The 13,831-nt window shown below is 41.6% G+C and overlaps 1 protein-coding gene across 1 annotated transcript; it reads right to left on the bottom strand.

Moving 5' to 3' along the window:
- Positions 1-7,268: 7,268 nt before the first annotated feature.
- Positions 7,269-13,572, bottom strand: tbx22 (T-box transcription factor 22; the record flags this gene model as incomplete). The annotated part of the gene is made up of 8 exons (XM_079351662.1): positions 7,269-7,804; positions 7,890-7,975; positions 8,246-8,310; positions 9,723-9,887; positions 11,305-11,479; positions 11,573-11,674; positions 12,751-13,009; positions 13,434-13,572. The coding sequence occupies 8 exons, from the start codon at positions 13,570-13,572 to the stop codon at positions 7,269-7,271; spliced, it is 1,527 nt and encodes a 508-aa protein (XP_079207788.1).
- Between the last annotated feature and the right edge of the window lie 259 nt (positions 13,573-13,831).

Below are 13,831 nucleotides of genomic sequence, written 5' to 3' on the forward strand. Positions count from 1 at the left end.
AAACACTAAATTACTTTCTCTTCAAGGTGGATCATTTGAAGGTTTAAATCAGTGGTTACATAATTTGTTTGCCTTGAGCCATGATTTAGGTTTTTTTTTTAAAACACTGAAGCTGATAGAGTTTTGGATAAACGTGGGAATTCGTTGGCTCTAACTGACCACAGTGTTAAGTTTAGTTTACTTAAAAAGATGAACACTCACCTGTTGATGTCAGCCGGGTCTCTCGAGCATAGTTCCCTCACTGACACAAATTGTTTAAGTGGCGGTTTGGCATTATCATGAAGTAATTTGTACATAAGACACAAAGAGACAAAGGTCACTAAAGGTCACATCTTACTTAGTGTAAGATGTTACAGTGGTGGTCTCTCCTTGGATTTTTATCAAGACTTTTCTCAGACTGAAAATAGTGTAATGGTTTAAGAGCGGTCCCTCCTGCCTTGGAGCAGCTTGTGACACAGTGTGAAAAACAAAGAGTGCATAAAGAGCTTGAATACTGAAATAACACTCAAGATCAAGGTTAGAAAATTAACTTTCTCTACCTGTTACTGTGACTAATTGAAAATATAGCAATCACTTTTATTAACCGGCAGCTTTATTTAAACTGGCAGCGTGATGTAATGATGTATAGTCGAGTATCAAATTAAAGCTTTGTGCAAGCAGGCACATAATATATCAATAATAAAGTTTCTAATAATTTATTAATCTTTACATGAGTCTTAAGATAATCAAAATATCAAAACTTTGAACCCTTTTGAATTTCATTATCAGTTGTGAGTTAAGACAGAAAAGAGACTCGAGTGATGTTTAAGGTGAGTCCATCCAAAAGGTAGCCCAGGCTCTTTTTTTCCTCTCCTTGTCTTTTTTTATTCTCTACGGCCTCCCATTCTGAATATTCTATTACTACTCATAAAGGGTCAGGTCAAACACAGGAAGCTGAGCTGATTGGTTCTACTCAGATATCGATGGGCATGTGTGACCAATCGCTGTGACCAGGTCTATCCCCAGTCTCCATCTGCTGTTGCTGTGGCTGATAAGTGTGTGTCTAATCGTTCCAGCCCAAGGCTTTCTCCCAGTTTCCACTCACCTCTTGACCATTGCTTCCTGTCAGATGTGTTAACGCTGCTTTTAATCAGTTTTACTGTCTCATGTACACACACATACACACACGCCAATACAGCTGGCCCCATCCATCCCTTCTCCCCGGAGCACGCTTCATTAAGATTTCACCTCACCCCATAACCCAGCTGATATCTCTTACAGTCAAACAACCCGTGAACATGGACATGTAGCCTTGTCTTTACCCTTTACTGAGGCTGTCTGCCAGTCTCCCTTACAGCACACACATTCTGCTGTTTGAACTATACGCTTCTTTTTAAAATAAAATTTACAGACTAAACTAGACTACCATAGCCTCAGACTAAATCAAACAAACGAAAGTCTTTATTCACTCTTGTGTTTCAGAAAAGTGTGTGAAAACGCTTAATGTCCACTACTTTTCTACTCTGGTTTGGTTCAACAGCAACAGTGGCTGAAAAATTACAAAAATCTGTCTCCACTAAGCTGTCTGTGTAAATTCACTCATTATGTGTAGAATTGTTGAATGGACGGTTAATAAGGCAAAACTAAAGTTGTTGACAAGATGGCATTGTTCTGATAATGTGAGAAACAGAAATGATTTCTATTAATAAGATTTTATTATTACACCAGTGTATATTAGTGTGTGTGTGTGTGTGTGTGTGTGTGTGTGTGCGTGTGTGTGTAGGTGTGTGAGGTGCATATGGTAAAATACTCTGCAGGTCTGCTGTTAGTCACACTTCCGCGTCTCAAATTGAATTAGCGTTGACAGCGCACAGCGCCAGCCTCGTGTATGTGTGTAAGCACTGGGAGCATGAGCTGTTGGCAAGCTGTCTGTGTGTGTGTGTTTGAAACAGAGAAGAGAAAGAGGGCCTTCCCCCCTGAAATCAATTAAGCGAGTATAGGTCTGTCGGTCTGGTGGTGAGGGGGGCACATCCTGTAGAGGGCAGCGCAGACAGACAGCAACATCTGGGGCAGCAGGCAGGTCGACCCTCGGTTGGGACATGAAAGAAGCAGGGCAGGGATAAGGGGAGAGGAGAGAACAGGCCGGCGTTAAATCACTCTGTTCTCTCCCCTTCTACCCTCACCACAGCCCCTCATCTGCCATCTGATACATCAGACATAGAGCATCATTTTCATTCACTCTCCCTCTCTCTTTTTCCCTATCCCCCCACTCTCTCTCTTCTGTATCTGTCCCAGGAGTGATAACCTGTCATACACAGGAAGCAAAAAGAGCTAAAAACGATCCATCCTTCTGTCGGAGATCGGGGCAAAGAGAAAAAAGAATATCTCACATCTCTTGTTCCAAAAGACTTGATTTATAGGTTCATGTTAAATAAAATCATTGCCAGAGAGCACCCTCTCTTGTTATACACACACACACACACACACACACACACACACACACACACACACATACACACAAACACACAAACACACACACACACACCGACACACACGCGCACACACACACTGGCACCTGTAGAGTCCCGCTCAGGTCCATCACTCAGGGGAAGGAATTAGCTCTCACTCTCTTCCACAGGGGTAGGGGGTTGACCCCGTGATGGACAGCCAGGGTCAGAGTGTGTATCGTGTTTGTTGGTCATGAGCTGAGTGATGACAGCTTCTCTCCAGCGACCCCAGACCTAAACACACAGATCCAGTGATGAAAAAAGAAAACTTCTTTCTAAACAAGAAAGGATACACCTTTTGTACTAAAGGATATTCAAGACCATGATAAAAAATGATCATTCACATATCTGACATAGAAGAACATTAGTGGCTGGTTTTTATATACATAACACTAATCAATCAGTATGGTAGTGATTTAGGGATTATATCCTGATATCAATTAAATAACCGCCATGTCTTACATTATTAGTCATAATTAGAGTCATGAAATGTTTTCGTAATGAAAGCCGGTAAAACAGCGTCTGCTGTCTTGAATGTGTTAACATTAAAGTTACAAACGTATTCATGTTGAAGTTAGCTTCTCTGGATAGTTGACAAGATATATAATAATATATATAATATAATATATAAGATATCTTATTTGTTTTCCCTCTTATGTGTCTGACAATCTTAATCTCAAAGTTAGACGTTAATAAAGCTGTATTTAACTTCAGTATTCTGATCGATTTCTCAGTAACAGAAGTAATATCCCAATATACTCCTTTGATGAAATCCTCGTTGTACCAGAGTATATCATGGATATTCTCTCAAAATCATTTTCACACATAAAAAACACTTTCTTTTTTTTTTGGTACTTTCTTGAGTTTTTCAGGAAAGCTAAATAATTAAGCTAACTCTGGCTCAACATTTGTTGGTTAATGTGCTAGATAGATAGTTGAGAGCATCTTGTTCTTAAAGATGTTTTATTTTTAAAATATGAAAGTGAAGTAAAAAGGGCAGTTTTCTCATCTCAATGTAGAATGTTTTTAAATTCATTGATTAAGCAAAGGTTTGTAGTTATTATCATCCCCCTGTAGAAGTGCTTTGTTTATGTTACCATCATCAGTATCCTGAGTTTAATGAACAAGCAGAGTGTTCACTTGAAGTGAGAGGAAAGGTGTAAATAGAGCCGTGAGGTGAGAGGGAAAGTGCCAGAGCTGTTCGGGTAATTAACACTTTCTCTGTAAAGGCATCAGAACTGTTGAGAGGAAACCCCTGAACAGGCATGCAGACACACACATGCACACGCACATGCACACACACACACACACACACACACACACACACACATGCACACACACACACACACACACACACACACACACACACACACACACACACACACACACACACACACACACACGCGCACACACACAGAGCGAGAGACATGTATAGGCCAGGTGCCCGGCCACATGTTCAAGCATTTTGTCCCTCACTAATGTAACCTCTGCTCCTGTAAGACAGGGGCCTGTCAAGGAGCACATGCCAGTGGAATGCCCCTGTGACCCGTGTCCACACACACTTGTGTCCATACGCCAAGCATACAAAAACACACGCGTGCAAAGCAACAAGCCAATCCATGGAGGCTTCTGGCACTGTCAACATCTTGTGGTCTAAAGCTTGGATACTTCTGATCACCACTGAAGACGAACTCAGTCCTTGTCAGTAATCAAAAATAACTTGTTGATGTCTTCAGCAACAGAGATGTGTTGGAGATAAGAAGGTAACAAGCGACGAGGCAGCATGTGCCTGCTTGATGGGGCAATAGAATATCGCCTAATAACTGTAAAACTGCCCTTGCTTTCCAACATTATAGCTCGGTGTAATTTAATTTTAGCCACAGCTGGTTTCACTTTGGAGTTTGCAGCTGAGCAAAGTCACGTCCCATAATCTGACCTGATAAATAACCAGCTTTTATTGAGTTTGCAGAGAAAATAGAGAACAGTATAAACTTCACAAAAAACTCACAGAGCAAAATACGAGCATGGCTGGAGGGCACGAAGCTGGCTGGTCCAAGGATTGTGTGTAGAAGTGTGTGTGTTTGTAAGTGTTTGGCAACTATTATTCAGAGATATCTGAAGTGTGTGTGTGTGTGTGTGTGTGTGTGTGTGTGTGTGTAGGTGTGTGTGTGTGTGTGTGTAGATGTGTGTGTGCATATGTGTGTGTGTAGGTGTGTGTGTGTGTGTGTGTGTAGGTGTGTGTGTGCATGTTTGTGCGTGTGTGTGTAGGTGTGTGTGTGCAGGTTTGTGTGTGTGTAGGTGTGTGTGTGTGTGTGTGTGTGTGTGTGTGTGTGTGTGTGTGTGTGTGTGTGTGTGTGTGTTTGGTAATCTAATGAAGGCAAAGTATATTTACACTTCCCGGCTCTCTGCCGGACTTCTCTCCTGTTTCAGGATGCCATTTCACATGATTGGAAACAAATGACTTCAGGGTCAAATTTCTCTTCTTTTACGGCCTGTCAATCACGCTGGAGCAGCTCAGATACTTCCCTCCTCTTGTTATTACAAAGTGGAATCAGCACAGTTTCCATGTTATCTCAGCCACCACCTTCAGGAGGATTATGCTGACAGATTGTCAAGCAAATTAACAACGCGGGGTAGGGGGTTGACAGTGTGGTTAATCATCAACGGACTGATAAAAACAGGCTAACTCAACACCCAGGACTTTGAGGTCTGTAGATGTATGAAACTTAAAAAAGTCAAGAAGACGACTTATGAACACACTAATATGTAATAAATAAATATAAACGTATGAATTCAAGCTTTTGTGAACTTAGTTTCAAAATATTACAAAGCATGTCCGAGTCAAGGCGACAACTAAGTATTTACTGTAGGTCGAACCCTAACCGCTCCAGAGTTAACAAAAAAGAACCAACACCCGACCTTAGTTCACAAAATACAAAGACACAGCAGCTAGCTGGTTCGTTTAGCCTGCCTGGCTGTGCCCAGCAAGACTTACAAAGCATCACAAAAGCATGTGAAATGATCACTTATTAACAAGACCATGAAAGCTGATTTTCTTGTTTCTGGTTTCTATGCATAATTAAATGAACTGTCTTTACACTCATGGTACAGACATGGCAGTGGTATCAAACCTGTTATCAAACTCTCGACAAAGCAACAAAAAAAAAAACAAAAAAAAAAAAAGTTACATCCTAAAGGTCAAGCTATTTCCTTCACTAAATTAGTTATTATTATCACAATCTTTGATATCAAGAGAGCAACAACGACAGGTGTTCGCTCCTCTTTCTCTGAGTGTGTGTCGGTACGACTCTGCAGGGGGGTGGCAGGTGCAGAGTTCAGCTCTCCTGGTATGAAAGCAATTTGTCTAATTGAAAGATCAGGAATAAGTTGGGAGTTTAAGATGATTGTCCTCTATAGCCAAACATGGAAATGACAGACAGTATCAAATAACCAGCACAGATTATGTCTTCCTGCAGACAAAGGGCAGGCTGTTTGATAGCAGTGCACCTGACCGCGTGCTGAAACTAGGGCCATCCCCTGCCTAAGTTCCTCAATTAACTCCTTCCTGCTATTTCCACGTCCAGTGCGCATTAGCTCACTGCCATGCTTGGCCATGACAACTAAATTGCTGTTTGGTTACGACCGTTTGTCGGGAAACAGGCCATTTCCCCCGCTTTGCCTAAACCACTGTTCCGAGCTGCAGAGAGCAGAAAGCGAGGGAGGGAGGGTGTGGGCTTTGAGTCTGAGCTGAAGGCAGGAATTATCACATCAGCGGCTGAATGGGCGTGCCCGCTTTTGGTATGGACGAAAAAACACAGCATTATGTTGGGCCACAGTGGTTAGAGGTTTTCATTGGGCACACAAGAGTTCACTTTTCTGAAAGCCTTCCACATGTCTCCCAAAGTCAAGCCTCCACACAGCAGTATTGATTTACTGTTTATCCTGGAACAATGTTACAACAATGCTGGCACAGCCACCCGGGCACATTTTAGAAGGCAATGAGCCGTCATGTTACAGACGAGGTTCATACAGGCCAGAATAAAATAACTCTTTGACCTCGATGTGTCTCTGATTAGTCCTGTTATTAATAATACAGTACTGGAAAGGAAACGAGTTGAATCCTGGCAGCTGGTGATCTTCCCTTAAAATCACAGCGACACCTGATTAGCTCATGTTATTAGTCAGGAATGGCTTAGCCTGAGTGAGATTCAGCTCACTTTAGAACTCCAAAACTCAAAATATGAAAAACACATCGGAACATTTTGGAAAATGTGAAAAAGTTTCCTCTTTCATGTTGTTTAAGTACCAGAAAACAAATGGTGTGATCTAAACAAAGAGAATGAAACATATTTTAATGGGCCCTCATGGTCAGTTTAACAATCACTGTCATGTTCATTGATTGATTTTGATTACATAGCCTACCTCAAGGTCCTATTGCTGATGCTCTTTGGTAAAACAATTTCAGATTGAAGAAGTGAGAGCAGAGGCTGCGGTAAAGAAAATGCACTCTCATCCCGTCTGCTTCTCTGTTTACTCCAATGCTGGGCTTTTTGGCTCTAGCTGAATGTGCATAGTTAAGAACTGAAGCACATGATCTGCTTCAGGATCGGTTCTTGTGCTGGGAAATCAACACAGCGAATAAAACAGTTTTAAATACAAAGCATTCCCCACTGGCATAGTCTTGTCTTCATTGTTCCGTTGAGGCTTGCTCAAATGTTTTGTTGCAGTAAGCGTTGGCTTGTTACACTCAATGGGCCGGAGCCTCAAAGTGTGGTCCAGCTGTCAGAGGCAGTGGTTGGTGGTCGGGTGCCACGGAGACTGGCGTAGCAGACAGTCTGTTGTGTCCTCGACGAGTTTGGTGTGCCGGGAAATAGCAGTGAGCTGGGGGTTCAGTGGGAAGCTGTAGCGGTAAAGACAGTAGGGGCCCCCAGTGTCAGAGAGATGAGGGAGCAGAGAGGGCCCCTGAGGGCTGAGAGGGCCGTGGAGGGGGAAGAGACAGTGGGACCCCCCTGGAGAGACGTGAAGACACGGGTCCCTATAAGGTTTCTTTGCCTGCAGCGCAGAGAGGAGCGGGAGATCGGTCAGCGGGGACAACTGGGGTAGGCCTCTCAGTCTGTCTGCTGCCAGGGAGGAAAAGGCTCTGCTGGGCAGCGGGGAGGGAGGAGAGGTGGCGGTGGCTTTACTGTAGAGAGGAAGAGCAAGGGTGTGGAGAGTGGCGTCCTGGCAGGAGAGCGTGGAGACTGAGAATGGGTGAAGCGATGAGGAAGAAGAGAGAGGGAGGAGGCTCTTCATGCTGCTGGTCGGTGACCCCGAGCCCCCTGTTGAAAAAAGAACATGTCAGAAACCTGAAATTTAAAAACCACAGCTTGTAGCAAAGAAGTCCTAAGTAGTGTAACTCAGTACCTTGGAGCTGTATGGTGAATGGCTTGAAGTCCAAGTTGAGGGGGCCTCTCCAGGGATATGACTCCAACAAGCCATCCAACACTCCCCTACACACAAACACATACACACACACACACACACACACACACACACACATACTGTGAAAACACTGAAAGCTGTTATTCCAGGTATTAAAATATTGCTTCTGAGAGGTGTGAAATTCTGCACTACACTCTTCAACTTCATGTGAAGGTTTTATGTGGTGTCAAATGTTGGTGGTTGAACCTCAATCCCTCCTGGGTCCCCCTTTTTTTTTTTTTTTTTTTTTGCAGGACTTTTTGAGCTCAAACAAGTGTGTATGCTCTTTGGGGTTGTACCTGTTCCTTCCAGGATCTCTGAAGCCCTTGGCGAACGGGTTCCTGTCGATCTTCAGTTTTGTGATCTTGCCAGGAGAGAGGAACAGACATGGGTTAGAGTGTGGAAGTGTCAGCTGCTGATGTGAAAGCTAACAATGAGCTCAGCTTTACATCAGCATGGAGAGCGACAGAGCGCTCCCTCTGGGACTGCATCTCCCAGCAGCACCCAGGGCAATCAGCCATGCCAAACAGGGTTCTTGGAGGTTGTGTAGTTTTATTGGAGCTTTAATAGGCTGTGGACTCCAGCAGTCGCCCAGTCACAGCTCGTTACTGAGTTTCTGTAATAATACGTTCACTGATCGTAAAAAGCAGCGCTGATGAAAAGAGCTGGCAGTCCCTGTGGACAACTCTGCAACTGGAGGAATGTCCAACAGAGGGGTCAGCTCCCCTTGCACCAAGACATGCACACCTACTATGAGCAACTGAATGGATCGCCTGTAAGAAAAGTAGGAAACTGCAAATTGTGATGAATGCAATAACAGCAGAGAAGAAGGCGTCTTCACCTACATGATGTTCAAGCAGGTTTATCTGACCACTGAGGAATATAACTGTTTTAGACTGGGAGCAAAAAGACCAGTCAAATAATAAACTAGTTAATTGAGGAGGGCAAACACAAACAATGATATAAAAAGAAATAGCAGTGAATGCACGGCTGTGGCTCAGTTGGTAGAGTTGGTTGTCAGGTGTATGAACCCCAGCTCCTGCAGCCATGTTTGATATTTTTTAGGCAGGACATATAACCCCGATTTCCTTTTTCTGCTTTGTCGGATGAATGTGTTACTTTATTGCTAATTTCTTTATTCTGATAGTTACTTTACATAACAGCAGTGTGTTCAGTTTGTGAATCGGTGAGAATATGTGGGTGTGACCTGCGGTGTCAAAAAGTGCTTTGAGAGGTCAGAAGACTAGAAAAACGCCAAACAAGCTCAAGTCCATTTACCAACATGGAATGAGGCCCTCAGATATTATACAGTATGTGATAAATTGTTGTTTTGGGCTACAACTGTACTTGTGCACTTCCTTAAAGTTTAGCCAACAGATTCCAATATGTAGATTTCTGCAATACCTCTTTTCAATGAAAAACAATGAAATGTTTGAAACAGCTGATACAGAGACATTCCTCTTGGCTTTATCAGTCCTTCGAGAATGTGACGATTGGGTTTAATCGCTTAGTGCGAACTTGCGCTGAAGTCTCTTCTGACTGGATTGATGATGATATTGATGACAATGTTGAGGAGGATGAAATAATAAAGAAAAAAGAAAACTATTTTATTTGCACCCTGGACGCTGCCTTTCTCATGTTGTTCCCTCCTTGACTTTCTGATCTATGTTGCTGTGGATAAGAGCGTCTGCTAAATGATGATGGTGACCTGTTTTTAATTGTGTGTAAAAAACATTATACTGTTGTAAAGTTTACAGCAGTTTACACGAGTGTTACCTGTTGATTCTGATAGGCTGTGACTGTGGTGAACTCGGTTTCTGGGAAGGAGAAGCTGTGGACTCCCTCAGAAGGCAGAGACTGGATCTGTGACAGGTCCATGCGGGGGTCATGCCGGATGATGTGAACGCGTGGTTTGTATTTATGCATTGACTGCAGTATGATCTGGATGAGGAGAGGACGAGAGAAAGTACAAATGTAATTCTTGTGTAAAGGTTGTCTTTTTAAATTGAACTGCAGAGACACACATATAGAGCCGTCATTTCAAATATCATGAAGATTATTTAGTAACAGTTTCCAAAAAACATTTTTTGATTTATGACACTTTATAACAAGTAAAACAAACCTATCCACATTTTAAAAAGCTCAATTTCATGTCTTTGAATTGCTTAATTTGTCCTGTTTATTTTATTTTCTATCAAAACACAAAGAGAAGCAACAAATCCTCATTTGTTGTTCAAAATATCAATGCTTTAAAATGTGAATTAAAATAGAAGTTATTTGGCTGATTTAACTATCAACCACTTGTCTCAATTGGACCTTGAAAGAACCTTTACAGAATAGTTACCCATTAGTTTGAGGATGTTGCAAAGCATATAAACACTGTGTGTAATTATGTCAACCGTTTCAGTTAAACAGATCAGCTTCATGGATTATATTAAAACTAATGTAACAACAGGCACTAAACTCTATGATACTACCTGTTCGTTAGTATTATCTAAAACTACCTCTCTCATTACTAAACTGCAAAATTGTATTCTGAAAAGACATTGAACAGGGGTATGTTTGATTTGTTTTTAATAAATACACTGTAAAAACATGCAATCATGATTATAAGGTTATCATGAATTGACCTTTTACAGAAAGAACGTTCTTTTAAATTCAAATATTTATAAAAAAAAAATGTTGCTTTATCAAATCTTAAGAAAGTTTGTCAAAATGAAGGTTGATTTATTTAAATGAATGAAATTCAGCAGCCTCTACTGAAGCTTTTGGCTAGTCTTTCTTTGCCTTTGTGTTTGTAAAAAAGCTCAAAGAGTCAAATGAATTATTTAAAATGAAGCATTTGACCTGCATTTTCTTTTGTACCTGATAACGGTGAAGCCAAATTAAAATATATTTTTCACTCTTATATGAAAAATGTAATGTTTTCTACTCAAAGCTAAGTGGCCAGATGTGAACAGCTGCATGTGCCAGCTTCAATAACGGACAGAAAACTAACCTTTTTTTTTTTTAGCGAAATAAGTTAAATCCTTTTTAAAGTAGTAATGTCGATAATAAAATCAGGGATTTATAAGGCTTTCTAGAACCAATTCCCTCTGATTAAAGACCAGAATAAACTCCTGCAATATTTTTTCAAACATTAGAATCAAGTGAAACGTCCCTACAGTCCCAAATGTCCCCGCTGTAGGAACAGAACATTTGAGCCGTGGAGCTAACAGTGATTTTTATTTCTCTTATCCAATGGGCACAAGAAAGAAAGCAACAATTTGCTTCAAATCATTTTCACCAAAATTGTTCAACAGCAGAGCAGATCTCAGTCACCAAGAGGAAGCAGCGCATGCTCGGATTGGTTACTTACATGTCCCTTATCGTCCATCTCGTTGTTAGTGAGTTTGACCCGATCGAAGCTGATGACCTGACGCATCCACGTCTCTCCTGCGCACGGAGAGTCCGGATGCACGTAGAGCCGAGGAGAGATGCAGGAGTGATCGGTGTTTCCAGCCACCATCCACTGCGAGCTGTGATACACATATCTGCAAGGGGATACGTGTGAATAAATATACAGGTAGCCTTCAAATTAGCAAGGTAGTTTGGTAAGTTTAATCAACGAAAGCACACAAACACACCTGTAACGTTTTGAGTCTACGGGCATCACGTCCATTGCGATGTAATACTGCTGGCACGGGTCCAAGTTGCGCACTTTTACGCGCACAGAGGGAAACATTCTCCTAAATGAAGTGAGGGGAGATTAAATGTCATTTTAAATCAAGTCATGGCTCATGTTTATTTTATAATATATATATATATATATATATAATTTCTCAAAAGGGTAGAAGTTTAGCCGGCATGGATGAGACATCATGAAACATTTGTAAAGAGTTCAGGAACAAAACAATCTGAATCGTCCCTGAATCATCTCCTGCCCATAGCGGCCAAGTTCAGAGGGAGGTTCAATGGCCTCGAGGGGCCACGAGAGCATCTCCATGGTGTGTTTATAGCCCTTTATACCGTGTTCATCGTAATTGAATAAACGGATTCAAGATTTCAGCAAGTAGTTAAGTCCCAATAACTCGTGTCTGGGAGAAAGAGAAAAGGACCCACACTCACCAAATTAATATATTTCAAAACCAAATATAAAGACAATTAAATTGACCAAGAATGTCTCTGTGTCACAAGATTTCAATTGATTGATCATATTAAATACGTCTGGGTCGACTACGGTTTAATGTAGTCCACCTAAATTTGTTTTCTTTTCTGACATTTGTTTGGAAAAGGTCAATTTAATTCTGCTATTGACTTGTGATCAGATGCAGCATATTGAAGCCGACACACGACTCATAACGCGCACCTGTGACCGCAGAACAGTTCCAATATGTTATCATCTATCACGGACACACAATCACACACAATAGGACGAATAAATAAAGACTTCACGAACAGAGATTTAAAACGTTAAACGGATGGGGATACAGTCAAATTAAACTTGTGGAACCAACGAGGCCCGGGCGTCACAATTAGGGCCTGCTCTTATTTCCAAAGTATATTATAACAACTAAAAGTTGATATTTTTGTCATAAAGAATTTCTTTCGAAAAAAATAAGTGTACAAAAAAACATGTATTTCTCGTGAATTAATCCATTAACTGTCTCCCAAACAGCTGTAGGGTGTGCAGGACATACTGTATCTCGAGTTTGGAGTATCAGGGTTTTGCACGTTGTAAAGGAGAGTTCAAACCTTTATATGCCTGAACAGCGTACTCCCTCTGTAACTGCTCATCTCGTTTGTTCTCTTCCATAACGTTTACCTGCCAGCTTTAGTGATGATCATTTCGGTGCCGATCTCATAGAACCTCTTCCACAGTTCGGAGCCCTGCAGCTCCACCCGGACCTCTGACCTGTTCGTCCGACAGTCTCTCTCCTTAGGCTTGCTCTCGTCTCCGCTGTTCTCAGACTCCTCAGCCGATGATCTGACCGTGTGTCTCTCTGGGTCACAGGAGTTGTCTTCTATCCTCTTTGACGTTGAACCTGCTTTCCTCATCTGGCTGCCTTGAAATTCAGTCAGGCCTATAATTCGAGAGATACTGGAGTAAGAGAGATGCTATGGAAGGGAGTTTTAAAAAGGAAGCTAAATAAATTGAACAAATAATGTACATGAGTGCAGCAACTTTAACTCTTTATTGTCAACATATTTTTATACCACAAATGTATAAACTTGTTTAGAAAATTAAAGTCCCTCAAACTTGCGTTTTTGTTTACATTTACTTGACTTGCATTTGTCTTCTTTTCCATAGAAAATATTACAATTAGATTTTTTTTCTTACAAATGAAATAACAAGATTTGTTAAAATGCTTTCAAACTTTTGTTATTTATTTTATCTATTTATTTATCTATTGTTATTTAGTTTCATGTTGTGCGTAAAATGCATTAAAGCTATGCTAAGCTTTGCTTTAATGCATGTTTCAGATCATTTCTGATCCATCGTTTTACCGTTAAAGATGCTTGTATCGTTACCGGTGTCTACAGCTGAACTTGACTCATGTTCCTCGGAAACTTTCATCCTCTTGCAGGGTTTCCCGACCAGCGCCTCTACCGAAAACGCATGAGCCCTGGAACTTAGACCTTGCATCTTTGCGGAAGATCCCATCGTTCTGTGATTCCTATATCCGCCTGAGCTCTAACTTTGTCCCAACAAAAGTTTTGGCTTCCCGGCTGTTCAGGACAGAAGGGGGTGAAAAAGGAATCCGCAGCAGCTCCACAACCAACACCGCCACCTCAGGTAGCCCCTCTTCATTCACGGCGGCTCCGTGACACTGCGTAATTGATCCGGTGCATTCCCATGTGTTCTCCAAGACACGCGCCCTCATCCAAAAACCTTGATTATTGGC

The sequence above is a fragment of the Symphodus melops genome (genome assembly GCF_947650265.1).
Source record: "Symphodus melops genome assembly, chromosome: 9".
Classification (NCBI taxonomy): domain Eukaryota; kingdom Metazoa; phylum Chordata; class Actinopteri; order Labriformes; family Labridae; genus Symphodus; species Symphodus melops.